Genomic DNA, 24,300 nt, shown 5'->3' on the forward strand with positions numbered 1-24,300 from the left:
TTTTTTTTTTAAGATTTTATTTATTTATTTGACAGACAGAGATCACAAGTAGTCAGAGAGGCAGGCAGAGAGAGAGGGGGAAGCAGGCTCCCTGCTGAGCAGAGAGCCTGATGCGGGGGTCCATCCCAGGACCCTGGGATCATGACCTGAGCTGAAGGCAGAGGCTTTAACCCACTGACCCACCCAGGCACCCCTACTGCTTCTACTCCTTAACACACACACACTCGTACAGTCATAGCTTGTTTTTTGAAAAACTCAACATCCCCTCCTGTATTATTTAACATTAAAAAAATTGAAGTATAATTAATAAACACGCAATACAACACAGTATCCTACAAAGCACATATAATAAAATACACAGGTCTTAGGTGTAAGGAAAAAGAAGTATCTATCAATCCCACACAAACTCAGAAAAGAGATGTGGGAAGACTTCTGAAATCATTTTATGAGGGCCAGTATTGTTTACCCCGATACCGAACCCAGAAAAACAATTCTAAGGAACTATACACCAACACAACCCTCAAAAACACAGATGCGAAAGATCTTTAACAAAATACTAGCAAATGGAATTCAGCAATATATAAAAATTATAAGAGATCATGACCAAGTGGGGTGTATCTGATTAAGTCAAGCTTGATTTAACATGAAACTTCATTAATGTAATTATATGAACAGCATAAAGGAGAAAAAAAAGTTCATCTCAATAGACAAAGCATTTGGCAAAGTTCAACACCCACTCATAATTTAATAGAAAAACTAGTGAATAAGAGGAAACTTCCTCAATATGATACAGGTTATTAATAAAAACTTAAAGCCAACATCACAGTAATGCTGAAAAACCAAATGCTTCCAAGGTTGAGATAAGAAAAAGTGTCTGCTATCATCACTTTTATTCAACATTATAGCAGAGGTTCTAGTGAGTGCAGTAAGGCAAGAAATGGCATACAAGTCAGAAGAGAACCCTTTATTTGTAGACAATAAGGTCATGTACATTAAAAAATTCTAAAGAATCTACAAAAAAAGATCTAGTGAGTGAATTTAGCAATATCCATACATGAAATCAATTGCATTTCCATAAACTAGCAGCCAACAAGTGAATATGAATTTTAAAAATACATTTACAATTAAGTCAACAATATGAAATGCTTAGGATAAAGTAATAAAATGTGAGCAAAAATTAGATCGACAAGACTTCTCAACAGCAAAATTAAGACCATAAGAAAATGAAATTTGGGGGAAGTAACTGTCAACCTACATCAAGAGTGAGGGAAAAATTCATTTCTAGAAAAAAGAATTTGACCCTCATCAAAATGACTTATAAAAGATGTGCTTCAGAAACTTGGACTTTAGAAATACAAATTAAGCCATTACAGGATAGCCATTTAATAAAAGTAGAAATAGAGACAACTTGACCAATCCAGTGGTAAACAGTAAAGAAGAAAAAAGGGCAGAGTAGATAGCATAAAAATATGTGATAGAAATAAATTTAGGAGTTATCAAAATAAATGTAAATGGACTGACTTTGCTAGGTAACAGATGACAATTCAATTTGGACTAAAGCCAAAATCTAGTAATATGCCCTTTAATGAGATATATCTAAAACATTAACGTAGGAAGCCTTGAAGAAATGGAAAGAAAAAATGATATAGTGAAAATACTAGTATTAACCGTATGCAGGCAAATATTAACCATACATAAGTTGCCTTAGCTATATAAGACATTAAAACAGCATTATGAGGAAAAAAGAGTGACTACAACAGTGATAAAAACAACAGTTCACAGGAAAATCAATAAACCAGGAATTTTGTGGAAGATGTTATACTTTTAGCAAATGATGAAACAAGACAAAATTAGTAAAGCTGTAAAATATTTGAAAACATTATACAACACTACATTCAACAATTAGAGAATTTATATATTTTTTGGCACACACAGTTAAACATTTGTAAAATTTGACAACTTAGTCACAAAAGATCTAACAAATAGCAAAGAATCAACATGATACACATAACTTTTTGATGTATTACAAAAGGAATAGAACTCATTAACAATAGAATTCTCCACTTTTGTATGAAAAAAATGATTTTACATAACTGATAGGTCAGAAAAGAAATCACCAAGTTAGAAAATACTTGAAATCAAAGTTAAGGATATATAAAACACACTGAAGAGGTCATGGAGTAAAACTAAGAGACCAAAAGGTATGCCTTTAGAAATTTATGTTAATAAGGAAGGGTGGGAGCACCTGGCTGGCTCACTCAGTGGAGCATGCAATTCTTGATCTGAGGGTCAGGACTGAAGAGTTTGAGTCCCGTATTTAGTGTAGAGATTACTTAAAAATAGAATATTTTAAAAAACGAAGGCTAGACAGCAAGGAGTTAGATAGAAGTTAGAAAATGACAACATAAACGAATGCGAATGGAAAATAACAATAGAAATTAATAAAGTAGAACATGAAAAAACTGAGGATCAACAAAAGCTGGAGCTTTGAAAAGATTAACAACTAGCAAAATAGATTCTGTACAAAAGAAAGCAGGCAAAAAATAGGCCAAAAAAAAAAGTGACAAAACTAGATACTACTAGATAGAAATATGTAATTCCTAAGAAAAATGTAATTTAGCTATATACAATAAAGAAGGGTAAGAGAATTTATAATCATTTAAAAAACCAAGACAAAAATTTGCCCACAAAACAGGATAAAATATTTTTAATGGCAAGTTTTACCAAACCTGAATCGGTAACAATTTGTTCCATAGAGCAAAAAAAGAAGGTTCTCAACTAATTTAATGAGGCTAGTATGGCCTTGTTTTTAAATTTTATTTTATTTGTGATCATAGGTATAAAAAATCCTAAGCAAAATATTAGCAAACCAATTCCATCTATGGCTTTAAAAACAAATGCAACTTATAAGAAATAATAGAGGAAAAACTTCATGACATTGGATTTGGCAATGATTTCTTGGGTATACCATTGGGTATAACATCTTGGGTATAACATCAAAAGCAAAGAAAAAAGGAAATATTGATAAACTGAACTTAATCAAAATTAACTTTTGTGCATCAAAGGACACTCCAACAGTAAAAAGCCAACCCACATAATGGGAAAACATTTGTAGATCACATATCTGATAAGGGATTAATATCTAGAACATTTAAGGGACTCCTAAAATTCATCAACAGAAACAACCCAATTCAGAAACAGGCATAGGACTTGAACAGATATTTTTCTGAAGGAATACAAATGGACAATAAGCATATGAAAAGATGCTTGATATCATTAATCTTTAAGATAATGCAAGTCAATATACCACAATGAGATGCCATTTCATACCATTAGGATAGGTATGGAAAAAACCCACAAAACAAGTATTAGCAAGGATATGGAAAAACTGGAACCCTTTGCACTCCTGGTGGGAATATAAAATGGTGCAGCCACTCTACAACACAGTATGTAGGCTCATCAAAATATAGAATTACTATTGATTAACAATTCCACTTCTGGGTGTATATTTAAAAATTAAAAGCAGAAACTCAAATAGGTTTTTTTCTTAGAGTTATTTATTTGACAGAGACACAGTGAGAGGGAAGACAAGCAGGGGGAATGGGAGAGGGAGAAGCAGGCTTCCTGATAAAGCAGGGAGCCAGATGCGGAGCTCGATCCCAGGACCCTGGGATCATGACCTGAGTCGAGGGTAGACGCTTAACTTACTGAATCACCCAGGCGCCCCTCAAATAGATCTTTGTATTAGCATATATACAGAAAGTGGAAACGACCCAGATGTCTACTGATAAAATGTGGTACATATACCCAATAGAATACTATTCTGTATTCTAGCACTTGAATACTTGAAAAGGAATGAAATTCTGTTAGGTGGAGACATGAATAAATGAAATAAGCCACACACAGAAGGAAAATTAATGTTTCCATTTATATGAGGTACGTGGAATAGTCAAATTCATAGAGACAGAGAATAGTTACTAGGGGATGGGGGGGTGGAGTAAATGGATAGTTACTGCTTAATGGGTATAGGATTTCAGTTTGGGATGATGAAAATGTTGATTGCACAAAAATGTGAATGTATGTAATGCTACTGAACTATACACTTAAAAATGATCAAAATGATAAATATTTTACCACTATACTACAACAAAAAAATGTGACTATACAGTACCCAGCCCATTGCTAGACAAATAAACCAATAGAAAGAAACCTCAGTGTATGTCAAAGACAGCAGAAAGATTAGTCTGAATAGTGCTGAAATGGTAGGCTATTTTCATGGAAAATGAAATAAAAATTAGATCCCCGTTTGACAAAATACCAAACGGTTTAAAGACCCAAGTGAAAAAGAAAAAGTACCAAGTTTTAGAGAAAAACCTTAAGGGAAAAAGTGATAGAGGACACTGATATTTAAAACTCCCGAACATCAACAAAAAATAAGGTAAGAATAAAGTAGAAACCAATAGTTATAACCCATGTAAATAAAGACAAGGCATACTATCCAGAATATATAAAGAGCCCATTCTGTTAAGAAAAAGACATTCTGGTTGAAAAGTGGGCAAAGTACACAATATGCAATTTATAGAAGGAACCAGTGACCATAAACATTTGAATTCTCAGAAGTAACTAACTCAGAGATAAAATCTCATAAATAATTAAAACAAAGAGAAACCACTTCACATTCATTGCCTTAGGTAATCTCAATGTCCAATGATACAACGTGATAGTGTGTGGGGAAACTGGAACTTAAACACGTTGCTGAGTTGCTGAGAGGAGCGTGATAACACTTCTCGTGTCAGGATTGGTATAACCACTTTAGAGAGCAACTCCCCTTCTAGGTATCAGCTCCACGGAAACTTATTCACATGTGTGCAAGAATGTAGAATATTCACCGCAGCACTAACTTGTAATAATGAAAAAAGTGGAAGCAAATTATCTCTCAAAAGAATGTCTAGTTTATTTATGAATAAAATACTGTACAACGATGAAAATAATCTACATCTGCCAACATGGATAAATCTCAAAAACAATGGTGAGTTAAAAGTCAATTGCAAAAAAATATGTACACTATAACATTCATGAAAAATGTTAAAATATAAAACAAAATGGTCTATGGACAAACGCTACAGCAAGAATACAGAAATATTAAAAGTACAAAAACACCAAATTTGCGATCACCCAATAGTATTCTGTGGTGATGGAAATGTTCTATATCTGCATTGACCCCAACATGGTAACCACTAATTAGCGAACTATCCTGAAAGTCCAAGACATAATTTGTGATTTTGCTGAGTTATCACTGAAAAATGTACACACAGAGTTGGTATTCAGAGCTAGTCACTTACCTAGTCCCTGAGCCTCAGCAACCATTAATTCTTTAATAATGATCTCACATTTTATTTGAAATTCTAAATAGAACAGTGATATAAGGGATCCACAAACAGCTTAGGGTATACCCTACTATGCATGCCAAGGATTTATTTTATTCAAATATTATATAGAGTTGCAAAAGATCCTTGGCCTGTCTTCAAAAATCATTCATTCTAGTATTTTCCACTTAAGGAAAAAAAAAAAGGCACCAAAAGCTTGTAATTAAAACATCTTAATTTGATTATTCATTTCTAAAATTTCTGCAGAAGATACATTCTGAGTAAATTAAGAGTTTTAGGCAGTTTAAGAAATAGGGCTTAAGTTCAGGTTATTTATATTTTAAAAAACCCCCAAATTTATTAATGGTATGAAAAAAAATCATATTGAAGTACAGTTTTGAAGAATTTTGTGATTTAGAGTTCAAAGAATATTCATGGCAACAGTTCAACCCTATTGTGTACTATCTTAGAGATTCTCCCTTAGAGTGATAAAAGGTGTAATAGGATGGATTTAAACATCATCCAACAAACAGCATCCGTCACTGTATTTGCTTCATACTTCTTTTTTTAGAACTGCGTCTAGAATCCTTTTTCTGTTTGAAAATCGGAGAATTTAAGAAACACAAATCTGTAAAAGGGTCTCCTCTTCTCAGTTTCCTATAAGAGTAAAAATAATTCTTAGACATAATTATAAGTATCCCAATACTAATCACTCTTCAATATAGTTATAAAACATGCCAGTGCTAGTATTCCCACTTCAGTTTTTAGTTAAAACTTAATATTTCAACAAGATTCATTTTTTTTTTTAAGATTTTATTTATTTGACAGAAATCACAAGTAGGCAGAGAGGCAGGCAGAGAGAGAGGGGGAAGCAGGCTCCCCGCTGAGCAGAGACCTGGATGTGGGGCTCAATCCCAGGACCCTGGGATCATGACCCAAGCCGAAGGCAGAGGCTTTATTTACCCACTGAGCCACCCAGCTGCCTCAACAAGACTCATTCTTGAACAAAGCTCCAAACTTTACTCCCCCCACATGTATCATTAAAGGTGGGTTCCCACAAATCAAATACTTACGAAGCTAGCGTGGGGCTCTTTATAATTCATACTGACTGCACACCTGCGCTTAGGCAGAGACACTCCTGGGCTTGCTTTCTTTTTGGAGAAAGAGAAAGTTTTCTGATTTTCACTACAGGATGCAAGGGGACATTGGTGATATCCTTCAGGCTAAAATGAGGTGAGCGGGGAGTTTTAGGTAGTGCACCTACAAAAAAATTTTACTGAATATGGTTCCAAATGAAAGAAAAAAAAAACACAGGAACTAAAATTGTGTGCAATTACATATCCTAAACATATACAAATCCAACATTTTATATAAAAACATATATATACACACATATAATTATAATACAGATCTTTAACTCAGTCATTTTTTTATCCCAGATAACACTGAAATATTACTGTAGATGTGAAGAACTGATATGTTACTAAAACTTTAAATTCTTTAAAAAATTATAATTCTTCAACGATAATATGGGTATAATGAATTAAATTATGGAATTTCATTTTAGTTTCACCTTGCTCCATTGAATCTTCAAGGCCCCCATCTTTTTTAATATCGAAATTTATGAAGTGCCTTTCTATAGTCTTAAAAAGCCACTTAAATTCGCTTTATTAAATAAATGAGAATTCTACACCATAGCCTCTGTGGAGATCAACAGGAAAGGGGTTCTCTCTGGTAAAGCTAATATGTTAAAAAGTTACCCATGTATTTCCTATTATAAGCATCCAAGTTATTCTACTTTGGAGATAGATCTATATTGGGTGACAGGTACCCAGCACACAGAAGGACAATGCAAGACAATCTCTTCACACAGCTTTAAAAGGCAAATTGTTTTTTGAAGTCAAACTATAACTGTAAAATGCCTATATTTAGCAACCATGTTCTCCAGGGTTATCTAGGTTTCAAATATTGCCTCTTTTTGTCCCCACATAAGTTTACTGTACTATACTAATTATTCCAACTTTTAGTTTGGAAAGTACGGCTAAGCAACATCAGATCAGTTGCTATATTCTGGAACAATGCTTCTTATAATTTATGTATATACAAATACCACAGGGAACCTGTTAAAAAGATGCAGATTCTGATTCAAGGGTATGGCCCGAGATTCTGCATTTTTAAGAAGTTTCACATAAGAGGCACCTGGGTGGATCAGTGTTAAGCTCCTGCCTTCGGCTCAGGTCATGATCCCAGGACCCTGGGATAGAGTCCTGCAAGGGCCTCCTTACTCAGCTGGAGCCTACTTCTCCCTCTGCCTGCCACTCCCCCTGCTTATGCTCTCTAACAAATAAATAAAATCTTAAAAAAAAAGTTGTTTCACTTAATTGATGCTAGGGATCTGGGGATTAAACTCTGAGTGACACTATATTAGAGTGTAGTTTTTTTTTTAATTCACTGTGTAAAATTTCAAGGACACACAAATTTGGACACAAAAATATAATGAAACCCCAGTTACCACGCTTCAACAATTATCAACATTTGGCCAATTTTGCTTGATTTTGTAACATTAGGATAGCATATTAAAAACAACAACAATGGGGCGCCCGGGTGGCTCAGTGGGTTAAGGCTGCTGCCTTCGGCTCGGGTCGTGATCCCAGGGTCAGCGGGGAGCCTGCTTCCCTTCCTTTCTCTCTGCCTGCCTCTCTGCCTACTTGTGATCTGTCTGTCAAATAAATAAATAAAAAATCTTTAAAAACAACAACAACAACAACACATTTGCATACTACCACAGCTGTACTGGTTGACCTTGGAAAGTAATTTAAATTTTTTAGGTTTTAAGTTTCCTTAAAAACAATATAAACATGGTGGTACCTACACATCATAGAGTTATTTTTTTTTTTTCCCAAGATTTTATTTTTTTATTTATCTGACAGAGCACAAGCAGGGGGAGAGAAGCAGGCTCCCCACTGAGCAGGGAGTGTGATGAGGGGCTTGATCCCAGGACTTTGGGATCACGGCCTGGGCCAAAGGCAGACACTTAACCCACTAAGCCACCCAGGTGCCCCTTCATATAATCTTTCTGAGTATCAAATGAAATAGCATGACAATGTTTTGGGAATGCTACAACCTGACCATATGCATTAGTTTTACCACACTAACTAAATTCCCCAAATGAGACTCTCTGAACAGATGTAGGCTCTATTATCAACTTTTGAACCATTCCTACTTTTGACCTTACTAATAAAAGCAAGATTTTCTAAGCCAAAGTTTTTAGATGTCTTACAAGTGTCTTAGAGAAGAATACTTAGCCCATACTGAGAAAAAAGTTTGGTCTAGTGTTTGGCCACCTTTCATTAACTAGAATGAATCAATTTAAAATCATGGTTCCTGTCAAATTGAATATGAAGGAAAGCCATTAAAATGACAGGTCACTGGATTCAAATTTGATTTGTTTTCAAGAGCCTATTTCAAGTGAGTGTATAGAAGGTATTTTAATTCAACTGAACTCCACCAAAGGTTTTTGGTTACATTGGAAGACTTCATTTACTAAAAGTAAAAACGCTTTCTCTGTAACTAGTATTTGTTCTTAAAGAAGATTTAAATTAGCTTAAAGTAGGTCATAGCCATACAATTGTGATTTCCACCCCAGGCCCCCATTGTTTAATCAGACTGTAACTTCCCCCCAGAGACAGATGGCAAGTCTCTAACCTCCCCCAGAGAAACAGATGGTAAGTATAGCATATAAGCATCAGGAGTGATCTTTTATTATAAACATTAAAAATGCAGGCAAACAACTAAATCACTTACTGATAGGAGTTTTCGTAAGCTTAGAATCCACGATCTCTTTTTCATTCCTATATTTTAGTGCTCTTCTAGGTCGATACCTGGTGACTGGGCTCCTATCTGATTCACTAGAGACATCTTGACTGTACTTGCAAGTGGGTAAATAGAGGTCATCAGAATCATCTCCTGAACCACTTGATTCACAGATGCTCACTTCAAATTCATTGTTGTTTTCTTCTCCGTTAGAATCATTGCTCACTTTTTGGCGGAAAGGAGTGATATGAATACCCTCTTCCAAATTAAAATTGTAAGCATCACTGGAAGTAACAGATTCGTCCAACTTTTTTTAGAAACAGTTTTTTTTTTTCACTTTTGGCCCCTTTATACTTCGATACAGATTTTGATTTTCTCCTTCTGTTAGCTTTTCTTTTCTCCTCTCCTTTTCTTCCTTGTGCACTTCTATGCTTGCTTTCAGTTTGTTCAAATTTATATTCTAAAATGTTTTCTTTTGCTTTAGCAGGTCTTCCTGGTTCAATCAGCTTTAGTGATAAGTTAGTTTGATCCTTATTCCATTGACAAACACTTTGTTCTATGTTTTCAGGTATGTTCATGTTTACTAGTGGGTCTACACATCTAATTCTCTCAGATTCAAAGGGCTGCACTGAGAAATGACTGATTTCAAAATCATCCAAGGTATTGAAATGAGATAGATTGTTAAAATGTTTCTTTAAACTTCGACGAACAGATACAGTTCTAGGTAAGACATTATCAACAGATTTATCTTCTTCTGAATCCCAATCAAATCCCAGTCTATCTTGAGAAATAGGTATTTGCTCTGAGAATTTTTTTAAAAATGAGAAAAATAGTATTACTTTATGGAAATTTTAATTTTAGCAATCTTAGAACTCAAAATTAAAAATGGAATAAATGAAAAGTCATTCTGTAGCTTCTCCACACTTGTTCTAAGTAAATACAAATCTGAGGAACTTAATATTGCCATTTATTTATTTAGCAACGATCAATTATGGCTTCTATCTGACCTGTGAAAGAACCTTACATAACTTTTGAAAATATTCTGGAGGTTTTCTGCATCCCTGATTTAAAGGTTTAAAGAAAAACTAGTAGGTTGTATGTATTTATGTATATAGGATTCAGTGGGAAAGAACCTCATATTTTAAAGTAGGACAAGCACACTTGAGAAAGTGGGAGCTAAGGTGTTCCTTGAAAAATTAGTAAGAATGGGGTAATTGCAAAGCCCTTCAGGTAAGAAATATCTGTATTTTTAGGAAAAGTGAGGATATTTGGTCCTGTTTATTCAAATGCTATCCCTTCTTCAAAGCTTAGTTCAAGTAGAAAGGATTGATATTTGAGAGCAGGGACACGTCAGTTTAGAAGTGGAAAGAATGGCATGGCTTTCGAGGTCAGCTTTGAGTTTAAACACTAGGCTTTTACCATTTGGGCCACTTCTTGTGAGATAATTTACTTCTTTGAGTCTATATAAAATGGGACCAATTGCACCTACGTTCCAAGGTTGTTGTGAGGGTCAAAGGATGTAATGTATGTAAAATAGCTAACACATAGTAGCCACTGGCATACATAGTAGCTATATACATAGTAACTTGGCACATAGTAGGGCTCAGTATATTGCAGCCGTTTATAGCCAATTATAGATTTGACAAAATAAATGGATGTATTTTAAAACTTATTTTGTGTAAAATAAATAGATTTGCTTTGAGCAGAAAAAATCCAGATGAGCAAATTTAAAAAGTTAAAAAACATTAGAGAAATTTAATTTTTACTTGTTCACAAAGATCTCGTGTTGCCCTTAATATTATTTTTAGATTTTTACTTAAATTACCTTCTGTTTGGAATGATTCTCCTTGTCCTGGAAGGTGAGCTTCCTGAAGAGGAACTTGTCTAGCCAATGAAAAATAGAAATTTATTTTATAATTATATAATAAAAACAAGTTTAAGATGTTCTTAAAATTGTTTTTCCCTTTCTTTAGTATTTCATAATTCTATTCGAAATCAGTATATCTGTTCAGTATCAAAGAAAACAAACAAAAATATATGTTGCTTATATGGAGGCTGGTTTGTTACAACTGACATGTAACTTCCACTGGAAGGACAACCTTATCAATGAAGACACGCCATAACTCATAATTTCATTTACCTGGTGAAGCAGTCAATCGGGACAGACTTATAAAATATATTACAGAAATGCAATTTGGTTACTCAACTCTTTATCAGCCTGCTTCATCATTAGTCGAGCTGTGATCTTTTTTTTTCTTGGTAGTATATGTTTTTACGGTGCCTAACTACTGACCTCTTTGAAGTTAACCTATTTGTTTAAAAATCTTGTCCCTCTTTGGCTCATGAAACAACTTTCTTTATGCTTTAATACTATTACTGGCTTTTTCATCCTAATTTTATTTTTTATTTCCTATAGAGAATTTTTCCCTCTAGACATTGAAAATTAAATATAGATTTAGGTAACAGAGTTATGGTAACTAACAATTTGAGGAATCTTATAAAAAGTCAAGTACCCCATCTTACTTTTTGACCATTACATAAATATTTTGTTAGATCTTACAGTTCAACTATTTTCAACTATTCATGATTAAAATTAATACAGGGATAGAAATCGTCTTAGTGATTATTTTTGTGAAGAGAAGGGGAAAGACTTGAAAGGCATAGGTGATGCCTTATGGCAATGATTCTAATTAGGGATAATTATAAGGATAACTGGCACTGTCGAGTTATTTTTGTTCTCATAACTGGGGGAGGGAAGTGCCACTGACATTTAGTGGTAGAGGCCAAGGATCCTGCCAAATGTCCCACAATGCTTAGGATAGCCCTCCACAACAAAGAATGATCTAGCCTAAAATGTTAATAATGCTAAAAATGAGAAAGCCCAGCTAGAGTGACAGCAGTGCTCTATATCATAATGGAGATTTTTGCTCCACAGGTGTATATATTAGTCAGACTCATCAAACTGTGCAATTAAGATCTGTACATTTTACTTTATGTAATTAATCTCAATAATTTATAAGCAAAGTATACTTGATCTAAGAGAAGGGGAGGAGGGTATATGGGGTGGTCTGACTATATTTAGGAATGAGGTGGATTAACAAGACAGGTGATAGCTGTGTTACACTTGATCTTAGCCAAAAGGCCGAGAAGCGATGTGATAGCTGTGTTAAACAAGATGTTTTATTTTTTGTTTCTAAACCAGACTATGTGTAGTACTGGCAAAAATACCTTCAGGTGAATAACCAATCCATCTTATAATAAAAACATGACATAAGAAAATATAAGTGAAGAAGTTCAGATATATTTAAATAACTAGCTTATTCCTAGACATCAATAAAGTAAGTATAAAAAGTTTTGGCTTGGCTATATGTAACAATCTGTATCATATTATCTTAATGCATTTTTAGTACAGAAAACATCAGACTCCAAACACAAGAATCTATACTATGCAAGTTTTCTTTGGTAAATCCATCACAAAATTAAATCTTTCTTGATATTAGTAATCATAATAATGAAATTTGATACTAACGGTATATTCTTCACAAATAAATCCCCAGAGTTGTTGTCACTTTTGGAGTCCATTCCAGAAGGACATATTTCCTGGTTCTGTTAATATATTAAAATAAAGAAAACAGTGGTACAATTGAAATACTCATAACAAAGCATTCATTTATTTAATAATAAAAACGTATGAGCACTCTATATGGTGCCAGGCTCTGTTCCAGGAACTAGATGTATAGCAACTTAACAATAGATTTAGGTCCAACCCTCTTACATTTTAGGGTAGGGAGAGAAAATTTTAAAACAAAAGAAAAGAGATATATAAGTAATTTCAGACATTGTAAATGCTATGAAGGAAATACTCAGAGCTGAAGTGATAGAGTACTTGAGGTTGGAGGGGTTCTCTTAGGGTGACTTTCATCTGAAATTTAAAGAATGCAAAGGAGCTAGCCATTGAAAGAGCAGGGGAAAAAAGTGATAGAAACAGCAAAACAGAAGTCATGGTGTAGGAAAAACCTTGCTGTATTTAGAAAAGAAAGGACAGGGGACCTGGGTGGTTCGGTCGTTAAGCGTCTGCCTTCTGCTCAGGTCACGCTCCCAGGGCCCTGGGATCAAGCCTTCCTGCTTGGTGGGAAGCCTGCTTTCCCTCTCCCACTCCCTCTGCTTGTATTCCTGCTTTCACTTTCTCTCTGTCAAATAAATAAATAAAGTCTTTGAAAAGAAAGGCCATTGTGGCTGGAGTCACCTATGACCTCTCTCATAGTGAGAACAGTAGGGGGTGTGTGCGCAGAGACCACATAATGAAGCCTTGGGAGTCATGAGTTTGAATTTTAGTCTAAGTGTGATGGGAAGTCACATAAATATTAAGAAAGAAAGTAAAATGATCTACGTTTTAAAAAGATCAGTCTGGGGGGCGCCTGGGTGGCTCAGTGGGTTAAGCCGCTGCCTTCGGCTCAGGTCATGATCTCAGGGTCCTGGGATCGAGTCCCACATCGGGCTCTCTGCTCAGCAAGAAGCCTGCTTCCCTCTCTCTCTCTCTCTGCCTTCCTCTCCGTCTACTTGTGATCTCTCTCTGTCAAATAAATAAATAAAATCTTTAAAAAAAAAAAAAAAGATCAGTCTGGCCACTGTGTGGAACATGGACTGAATGGGGCCAAGAGCAGGAGGAGTTAGGAAGTCATTATAATAAATCTAGCAAGATATGCCTATGAGCTAGGACTCGAGTCCTGTGGCTACAGAGGTGAAGCCCAGTGGAAGGTATTAAGAGGACAAAGTGTGCTGGATTGAAGAGGGGTGGATGTGGGGACAGTAAGGGAGAGGGAAGCCTCTTTGGTTTTGAGCAAATGGGTAGGTTATTTTATGAGATGAATAAGACTCACAGAGACAGAAGTATACAATATCTTTGGGAGAGGAAAAATAAAGAGTTGTACTTTGTACAAAGCATGTTTAAGATCCTTTATAAGTATTTAAGTAGATATATCAAATAGTAGTTTTGTGTGTGCTAAGTTATAAATTTGGAAGTCATCAGCAGACAGATCACATTTAAAGCCGTGGGAGGGGGATAAGACAGTATGGGTCTAGAACAATTGACATTTGAAAGTAAAGAAGAAGTGAGAAAAGAAGCTGACCTGGAACAGTCAGAAAGGCAGGACAACCAGGAGAGTATGATAGTAAGAAAGCTAAGAAATCAAAGTACTTTTTTTTTCAAGGTCAAGAAGAAAGAAGTGACCAATAAATTTGGCTACTAAAAATGGGGGTTGTGGGCACCTGGCAGAGTGACCACAGAACCATGGGGATAAAAGCCAGGTAAAAGTAAGTTCAAATGTAAATGGAAGCTGGGGAAGTGAAGACAGTAAGCACACTGTCCTCTCTGCTAAAGTTCTGCTGTGAAGGGAAGCAGAGAAATGAATAAAAGGGATATGAAACCAGGAGAGGTTTCATTTATTTTATTTTTTTTTTTAAATTTTATTTATTTGGCAGACAGAGATCACAAGTAGTCAAAGAGGCAGGCAGAGAGAAAGGGGGAAGCAGGTTCCCTGTGGGGGGTTCGATGTGGGGTTCGATCCCAGGACCCCGAGATCATGACCTGAGCCGAAGGCAGAGGCTTTAACCCACTGAGCCACCCAGGCACCCCTATTTTTTTTTTTCACTTATTTTCTTTTCCTCTTAAGGTATGAGATAGTAAAGCACATTTGAATGATAGCTAGAATGATTCAGCCAAGAGGGAAATACATGTTGAAAGAGCACAAACTTCTAGGAGCAAAGTCCTAGAGATGAGGACCCTGATGCAGAGTCTTCGATAGGAGCAGAGGCACTTCTGCCACTGTGACAGGAGGGAAGATGAAAAACACAGCACAGACACAGGCAGATTTGTACATTTGTATTAGGAAGGTTTTCACTTCCAGACGGATTCCTTAGAGATCACTCTAATCCAGTTCAGTTGTTTTTTTAATTTGAAGCACATATAAGATGCTGACATTATGATAGGTTAAAACTGTTCAGAGAAACAAAACAACTAGAAATTTAATCCTGTTAAATGTCTTCAATTTATTTTCAGTATCGCTAACATTCTAAACGTTAACGTTCTAACATTTAAGTAGTAGTATTATTGAAGGTAAAGGAGAATATTTAACTATAGAATTTATTTTTATTTTTAAAAAATTTTTAAAGATTTTATTTATTTATTTGACAGAGAAAGAGAGATCACAAGTAGGCAGAGAGCAGGCGGGCGGGGGGGGGGGGGGGGGCGGAGGGAAGAAGGCTCCCCGCTGAGCAGAGAGCCCGAAGCGGCGCTCGATCCCAGGACCCTGAGATCATGACCTGAGCCGAGGCAGAGGCCTTAACCCACTGAGCCACCCAGGTGCCCCGAACTTATTTTTATTTTTTTAAAGATTTTATTATTTATTTGAGAGAGAGAGAGAGACAGTGTGTGAGCACGGAGGGAGAAGCAGACTTCCCATTGAGCAGAGAGCCTGATGTGGGACTCAATCCCAGGACTCTGAGATCATGACCTGAGCCAAAGACAGATGCTTAACCGAATGAGCCACCCAGGTGTCCCCAGAATAATATAATTTAATAACAAGTTACTAAAAGACTCATTATAAAATTTAGGGAACAAAAGGTTATTAGGAATTACTTTGGGATTAATCCTTATAAACCAAGTTAACTATTGACAGGCAAGAAAAACATTTTTCTCATTAAAACATTTTAAGGGGCACCTGGGTGGCTCAGTGGGTTAAAGCCTCTGCCTTCAGCTCAGGTCATGATCCCAGGGTCCTGGGATCGAGCCCCACATCTGGCTCTCTGTTCTGCAGGGAGCCTGCTTCCTCCTCTCTCTCTCTGCCTACCTGCGATCTCTCTCTGTCAAATAAATAAATAAAATCTTTAAAAAAAAAAACCCAAAAAACATTTTAAGCTGGGGCGCCTGGGTGGCTCAGTGGGTTAAGCCTCTGCCTTTGGCTCAGGTCATGATCTCAGCATTCTGGGATGGAGTCCCACATTGGGCTCTCTGCTCAGCGGGGAGCCTGCTTCCCTCTTCTCTCTCTGCCTGCCTCTCTGTCTACTTGTGATCTCTCTCTGTCAAATAAATAAATAAAATCTTAAAACAAAACAAAACATTTTAAGCTTTTCTATCACTCATAAATTGACTTTATAAGCATGGAAGCACGAGTATAGAATGATGGATGAGAGAGTGACACATGTACCAAGTATATGGCAGAAAACAAACTTTGATGTTTTAAATGCTAAGAACACTTTTGCCCAGCAATTAATATGTTCTAATAAATACTTAAAAATCATTGATAAATACCAAAAGGCCTGGAATAATAGAATTTTTACCCACAGTTTTTGTGATTATCTTATCAGGTACCCATTTTTCACTATTCTATATATGATTCCACCAAAAACTTAGGAAAGGGAAAAGGAAGAGTCAAATATCTTTGAAGGGATTTTTTTTCTTCACTAGTTGACCAAACAAGGAAAAGAAAAAAAAAAAAATAGGAACGATTATATTCTGAAGGAAAAAAAAAAACCTTTTAAAATAATCTAACCCTTGGGGCGCCTGGGTGGCTCAGTCCTTAAGCGTCTGCCTTCAAATCAGGTTATGATCCCAGGGTCCAGGGATCGAGCCCTGCATCGGGCTGCCTGCTTGGTGGGAAGCCTGCTTCTCCCTCTCCCACTTCTACCCCCTCTGCTTGTATTCCCTCTCTTGCTGTGTCTCTGTCAAATAAATAAATAAAATAAATAAAATAAATAAAATAAATAAAATCTTAAAAAAAATAACCCTCACATGAAGGAAATTATATTGAATCTTTATAGACAATTCTCTGCTACACTACATATGCACATATTGCATATATGTATGTACATTCTCTGTATCATACACAGAAAAAATATGGAATCACTTTAGTTGCTGGGAAGCAAGAACTCTTTCACTGACTCCCCTATCAGGGGTGAGGTGACTTCCTGAGTCTATACCCTTCCACTATGGTCTGGCTTTCTTCTCTGGTTTCCTGGCCTAAGTGCCAACACAACTGTCTTCACTAGCATAGCAAATAGATGGCCAACAGGAAGAAAGTAAACTGTTTCTGTTAATGCCCAGTTAGTGTATAGTTTTCCTTATTTAACCAACCATTAGTAAAACTGACTCTTCAAAAAGCACTTAAATACTCCCCTCCCAAATTAAGGTAGTTCTTATAAAACCTCACTAGATGTAACAAAACCACATAGAATAGGTACGATTTATACCACTGATTAAAACTTCTGGACTGTCTACATCAAGTACCACTTTTAGACCTTTCGCTATCTTTGACTCACTTAAGTGAACAGTCAAAGGGACCAGCAGTGCAATAAGCTAAACTAGTTCTTCTGTACCTTGTCTCGCTACCTGCTTTCAGAACCAAGTTATATAAGCACAAGTCTCAGTCATGTATGTGCTTGAAGTTTCCTTAACTGACAAGAGATGTTTTGATCAATTTGCTAATAACAGAGCTATAAGTAATTAATTTAAATAACATAATTGATCTAAATTACCAATTCATATCTATTACATTTTTCCTAAGAAATTTACCATTTGTAATAAAATTACCTGAGCAGTTTCTTCTGTTTGCTGTGGAGTCAGTTTTTCTTTCAATGCATATAGCTGACACGTGAGGTAGTAACATTCTTTTCTCAGTTGGAGGATGATATCTTGGGCTTCTCTCACTTTGGATTTTTCATTTTCCAAAGCTAAAACTAACATTCTGTTGTTGTCTTGGTAGTTTTTTAGCAGCGTAGAAGTGTTGGCTAAAAGAGGAAAAAAAATTTTTTATTATGTATTAAGTCTAAACGTAAAAAGTGATGCAAAAGGACATGAAAATCTCTTACAGATTATTTGGATTTGGCATGGTGCAGTTATAAAAGATTTTCGTTTGCCAATCTCTGCCAAATTTTTATTCCTTTTCTCTTTCATCCGTTTCTTTATGTCTTCAAGACTGTCTTGAAAGGACTTTTTAAGGCACCTTTCCTTGGCCATCTTCTGCCTAGGAATTTAAAACAATAAAAAGTATTTAAGTTACCTAAGAGATAATATCATCAAATATAAAATAAGAGTGAGAACACAGGTTGTTCATAAAGAACAAATTAAATAGGTTAAATAGACATAGTAACTGTAGAATTAGCTTATAGAAGATGATACTATTTAGATTTAGATTTTGGTAATAACTTAGATTTTGCAGCTTTAAAATCTCATTAATATTTTGGCATAATATTAGCCTCTTCAGGTACTTTATAGGGAAGGTTAATAAGTATGCATTTTCAACCAAAGCCTCTATAATATGCCACTATTTTCTTTAACAAATACTCACTGAAGGCTTACTGTATAGGCATTATGGGAAATAATATTATATTTTAGTGTTTTATTATTTTGATATCATTATATATTTCCTACAGGCAATGCATATGACCAACATGTAGTGTTTTAGTGTTTACTAGACTTACAGCATTAGTTCAGAGGTAATCATATATGTGGGCTTTGTTTTCCAGTTCTGCTCTATATTATTAATTAGATTAGGTCACTTGATTAACTCTTTCTTCCACACTCCTTTAACCCAATACTCAAGATATAGCACACACTTTCAATAAAGTCAAGGTCATCTTCAGAGGTTTCATTAAACTATGTAGCACTATATGCAATTTTAATAGGCTACTATAATAATTATGGAGCTAGAAAGAATAGGAACTGAGGCAGGGGAACATGCCAGTTTTCTCAAAGTTTTTTTAAAACTCAGGTCTGCTAGCTCCTAGTAAGTCATGAATATATCAAACAACATTAAATAATGATTGCTCTACATACAGTTAAAAGTAGCAAAACAAGTGATGATAGTGACATAATGCTACTGAGCATATAAATAAGTACATAAGTATACATAAATATACTTAAATCTTTCAATACTGCAAATCAGATTTGCTTCAATATTCTACTACTAAGCATATCAAACTACTTTTCATGAACATTTTTCCTAAATTGCACTTTGCAGATCTTAAAATTGCAAAAATAATTCTTGTTTCCTACAGCTATATATACATTACAAAAGATAACTCCATCTCCTCTCAGTCAAATATTTTACTAAATCTTACATTTTCTTGAATATTTTCTCCAGGCCTTATTTTCCTTGACACAGTGTCTGGGGGTGTTAAATATAGATATTATAGATCCCATTATTTTCTGACAGTGTAGATACAACACGTACTGGGATGGTTCTAGTAGAGCAAGCACAACAATTTTTTTTTAAAAGCACTAATGTTAAGTGGATTGTATAAAACAATGTATCACAATGGAGCATTTGAAGTTTCCACGGGAGATGTTGAGAGCCATACAGATGAAGTAATTGATCAAGTTAGTTTAGCAAAGACTTACCTAAAAAACTTTTGTTACCACGTTTAACCAACTTAAAATCACAAAAGAAATTGGCCATATCAGAAGTTCCCTGTCTAGGCCAATGGTGTTAACAGGCGGTTTGGTTGGGAGAACTAATGAAAACAGGTCACTGTGCGAGATAAGAGTCCGTCTGTATTCAAATGAACCTGGAATATTGGATCTCCGTCATAATTTTTACATTCGTGCTGCTGAAGCAGCCAGGTAGGACACTGATCAGGGCTAGCTTCTCCAGGATAATCGAAGCGAAACAAGGTCAACGGTATCGCACTGCACAAAGAACAGCTGCCGGCTTGTGCGCCCTAACATCAAGCCTAGCTTTTAACACTGTAAATGCTTTCACACATAACTTAATCCACAAAATTCTGCAAGGCAGGAGGTTAGGGTATCCCAGTATTTAACAGAAGAGGAAATTAGAGCGTCGGAAGGCGCAAGTCCGGTGGATGAACACAGAATGGCACCCGATCAATTTGACTCCACAGCCTGAGCTTTTGGACACCGAACTTGGAACGACTGAGAGACCTCTGAAGGAAGAAGTGGGCCACAACACCCCTGTTCCACACCTGAAAAACCTGTGGCCGTTTTCTCGGAGGCTCGGGTAAAGACGGGGAGGGGAGGTGTTGCCGGAAGAGGGCCCGGAAACCCTCCTCCCACAGGTACGTCCAAAACAGTACCTTGACCACCACTTCTGCCGCAGCTGTCGCCCTCCTCACATTCCAAGCCTCCGCGACGCGGTCCGGCCGGTGCGTCCCACGATTCGGACCCTCCGGGTCTAGGTTCTATCTACTGTCGCCAGCCGACTAACGCGGCCACATTCGAAATTCTCCGCCGCGCTCACCCATTGGCTGGCTGCAGGCGGTCACGTGAGACGACGGCGCAGCGGGGGACGCGGCGGAGTCCCGCCGAACTGCGCTAGCTCACGTGACTCACTCCGAGTCTCCACATCCGGGCGTCTACCTCTCCCCTGTTCCGCGGAGGGGGGGCGGAGTCATTAGTCCGCGCGTTGACCTGAGGGCGCTTTTATGCTGAGTCTTTGGCTTTTAGGGGTGGAGCCACTGCGAGATCTTTAAGGGTGGGTATATTAGGGCGTTCAGAAGCTTCCTGTTAACTTTAGTCTTGCGGCTTCCCGACTTTGAGATTGTGCTCGCGGGCTCCCTCGTGTGTGAGAAGAAGCTCCTGAATTGCCGGCTCAAGCTATCGACCTGCTGCACAGAGCCACCTGGTAGGGCCGTTAAAGCCAAAATAGGAAGCACGTTTTGGATGAACGGGATATTAGGGAAGTTCCAGATATCAGAAATATTCATCTCCAGCCTCCTTGTCTGGCTACCTCTGACTCTTCAACCCTCAGGAAATGGGATTGGCATCCATACAGCTATCGAGCCAGAAGTCTGGGCAGTTTTCCTTACTGATTTTTTTATTCCCCCTCAGCCTTTCCATGCCCTGTCAGTCACCCATCCTGTCACTTCTGCCTTTTAATTATTTTGTTCACCTCCAAACCCCACTGTTTTCCACATAGCCAAATACCTAATCTCTTTCTGTGAACTGTGTACCAGTACCTACTCTGACCCACTCCCTTATGTTCTTCTTTGAGTGATATTTTGACAAAGCAACTATGATTGAGTATAAACTCCTATGACTCCCCACTATATTTAAGATGGAGTTCGAGCTCCTAAAGATGTTTGGTCTTTAAAGAGCCATATGGTTTCTAGTTTCACCTCTTCGAATTTTCTTTCATTTCCTTGTAATTCATCTTGCTACTTTTGCCCATGCTATTTTGTCAAGAGCAGTCTTTCCTCCCCCCTGGGCCCACTAGTCTTATTCATGCTGCAGGTCTCATTGTAGAGGTGAGTTCTTCCAGAAAGCCTTGTCTGTCCCCAAAGCCCCCTTAATAACCTGCCTTGTACAGCCTAGTGCCATGCATGCACTTTTCCTTTGGTACCCCTTGTGGCGTTGACTTGTCATTCATTGCCCATTTATTCAACTTGCGTAAGGACAGGAACTATACGTAACTGTTTATAGTTAAATATTCAGCATCTTTTTAGCAATTTGCTGTTAATAGATATTCACTGGGACAATAAAAGAGTAAATGAAACCTAAGCAGTTGTTTTGAATTTAGGCATTCAATTCATCCTGAAGTTCTGTTTGTTTGTTTTTTAATTTTTTAAAGATTTTTTTTTAAGATTTTTATTTATTTATTTGACAGAGATCACAAGTAGGCAGAGAGGCAGGCAGAGAGAGAGAGAGAGAGAGAGAGGAGGAAGCAGGCTCCCCGCTGAGCAGAGAGCCCGATATGGGGCTCGATCCCAGGACTCTGGGATCATGACCCGAGCCAAAGGCAGAGGCTTTAGCCCACTGAGCCACCCAGGCGCCCCTAATTTTTTAAAAGATTTTTATGTATTTATTTGACAGAGAGAGAGAGAGAGCACAAGTAGGCAGAGAGGCAGGCAGAGGGAGAGGGAGAAGCAGGCTCCCCACTGAGCAGGGAGCCCGACATGGGACCTGATCCCAGGACTCCAGGATCATGGCCCGAGCTGAAGACAGTTGCTTAACCAACTGAGCCACCCAGGTTTCCCTGTTTGTTTGTTTTTAAGATAACTAGCATTTACATCCTTATCCTTGTCTAGGCCTCACCTCAAGTCTTCTTGGCTTGAGTGGAAGAGATGAGAACATCTGTTTTTAGCCAATAACTTGTTATCCCAGTGTTATGAGCCAGGTTGCTTCCATTTATCCTTAGTTTACTACTCTAGGCAGTGTGGTTTATATGTGCAGAAGCATCACGAAGAAAGCATCAGGGCAGGTATGATGTGCTGGCTTGGCTATAGGTGGTGGCGGCTACTGCCTACAGTGAAGCTCAGGGTTTGGGGCCCACTGCTTGCGCCAACCTCAACTGGCGGCATTAATCACTCTGTTCTGCTGGTGTGGGTGGTGGCATCCGTCTCTGCAGTTGGCTTGGGGGCCCTGGCAGCGGTTAAGGTTGGCACAGGTGCAGAGCGCAATGGAGTTGCTATTGGGTGTGCATACCGTCTCAGGTCTGTCCAGGTGGGCCTGTATCAGCCTCACCACTGTGTCCCTGTCATGTGCCTACCGCCATGACATCCTGGCCAACTCTGAAGGCAGAAATAAACATTGCAAGCCATCTTAACCAAGAAGTTGCAGTTTGTGCAAATCAATTGAGGTGGTCCAAAGGACTTCTAGACTCACTTATCTAAAGAATATGTGGAGACTTGGGGCATCTGGGTGTCGTAGTTGGTTAAGCCGAGGACTCTAGATTCTGACTTAGGTCAACATCTCAAGGTCTGAGGTAGAGCCCCAGCCTCGGGCTCCATGCTAAGGGGGTTGAGCCTGCTTAGGAATATGCAGAGGCTTATTCCAGAGCTGTATGACCTGGATAATTGCCACCCTTTGAAAGCCACTGTATTGTTCTGGATTCAGTTTCCATTGTGGATCTTCCTATCTGTTGCTCTCTGGAATTTCAGCATAGGGCAACACGTTCAGGAGAAGGTTTTTTCCATTCAGAAACCAGTTAGCTACTGATGAGGTCCTGTAGTTTCTTAACCTCACTGCACCACTTGATTCTGCCTATCTCGGCTGGTGTCATTAATTTATTAAAGTGGAGATTTTTGCTCTGCAAAAAATTGGAATGTCTTATTTTCAGACATATGTTGCATACTTTGTTCCTGCGGTATCAGTGTTGATGATTCCAACTGCTGTGACAGTACCTTCACTGATTATCTTCTACTGGTTGTGCTCCAGCTCATGGGCCTTGCACAGAACTTGCTGCTGTGTTCTCCTGGGTTTTGCCAACTTTGCTGAATACTGGTCACCAAGTCACCAGATACAGATATTCCTTATAAGGACCTCTTGGCTCACCTTTTACACTAAGTTCATTTCAAGAAAACGACATGTTTTTCAGTAATTTATTTTTTTATTTCTTTTTAGCGTAACAGAATTCGTTGTTTATGCACCACACAATTGCATGGAGCATAAACACAATGTTTATGCTCCATGCAATACGTGCCCTCCATAATACCCACCACCTGGCTCCCCCAACCCCCCCCCCGCCCCTTCAAAACCCTCAGGTTGTTGTTCAGAGTCCACAGTTTCAGTAATTTCTAAACAATTGCAAGTGTCATTATCACAATATATTTGGGCTTAGAAATTCATATTGATTTCATTTGTTTTTATTTAAAATCATGAATTGTGTGAAGTACTGTGGGTTAAGATATAATTCAAATATATTTGACAACACTTAAAATCTTTTAAGTGCTAGAAATGTATGTCTAATTGTATCCTAAAGGGACACCTGGGTGGCTCAGTCAGTTAAGCTTAGGTCATGAGGTCCTGGGACTGAGTCCTGCATCAGGCTCCTTGCTTAGTGGGAGCCTGCTTCTCCCTCTGCAGGGGGAGGGTATGCTTGTGCATGTGCTCTCTCTTTCTGACAAATAAATAAATAAAATCTTTAAAAAAGTAATTGTATGCTAAAAATATAAAAGTAGAATCAAAGTATCTGGTTCTGCTTATAAAATTACTAGAAACACCAGAACTTTGGAAAACAGGATTAGATACTGGATGATGTCAAATTATACTGACTAATCTCATACATTAAAGCTTTATAAAGTAAGAGAATCCAGTGAGATGATACTTAAAATTTTGAAGGTGTGGGGGATCATAAACCCATTTACACATCTTCTAAAGCTATGCTTTTCT

General features: G+C 37.4%; 1 protein-coding gene and 1 pseudogene across 1 annotated transcript; one reads left to right on the forward strand and one right to left on the reverse strand.

Moving 5' to 3' along the window:
* Nucleotides 1-4,936: 4,936 nt before the first annotated feature.
* SGO1 (shugoshin 1) lies at nucleotides 4,937-20,278 on the reverse strand. The gene is given in 11 exon segments (XM_047737866.1): nucleotides 4,937-6,023; nucleotides 6,440-6,453; nucleotides 6,455-6,519; nucleotides 6,522-6,626; nucleotides 9,171-9,493; nucleotides 9,495-9,981; nucleotides 11,005-11,063; nucleotides 12,709-12,785; nucleotides 17,767-17,963; nucleotides 18,045-18,199; nucleotides 20,157-20,278. Coding segments are annotated over 10 exon segments (1,593 nt in total). The 5' UTR covers nucleotides 18,193-18,199; nucleotides 20,157-20,278; the 3' UTR covers nucleotides 4,937-5,905.
* Nucleotides 20,279-22,392: 2,114 nt separating this feature from the next.
* Nucleotides 22,393-23,509, forward strand: LOC125102386 (cytochrome c oxidase assembly protein COX18, mitochondrial-like; annotated as a pseudogene).
* Nucleotides 23,510-24,300: the final 791 nt, after the last annotated feature.

This window comes from Lutra lutra, chromosome 1 (assembly GCF_902655055.1).
Source record: "Lutra lutra chromosome 1, mLutLut1.2, whole genome shotgun sequence".
NCBI lineage: Eukaryota > Metazoa > Chordata > Mammalia > Carnivora > Mustelidae > Lutra > Lutra lutra.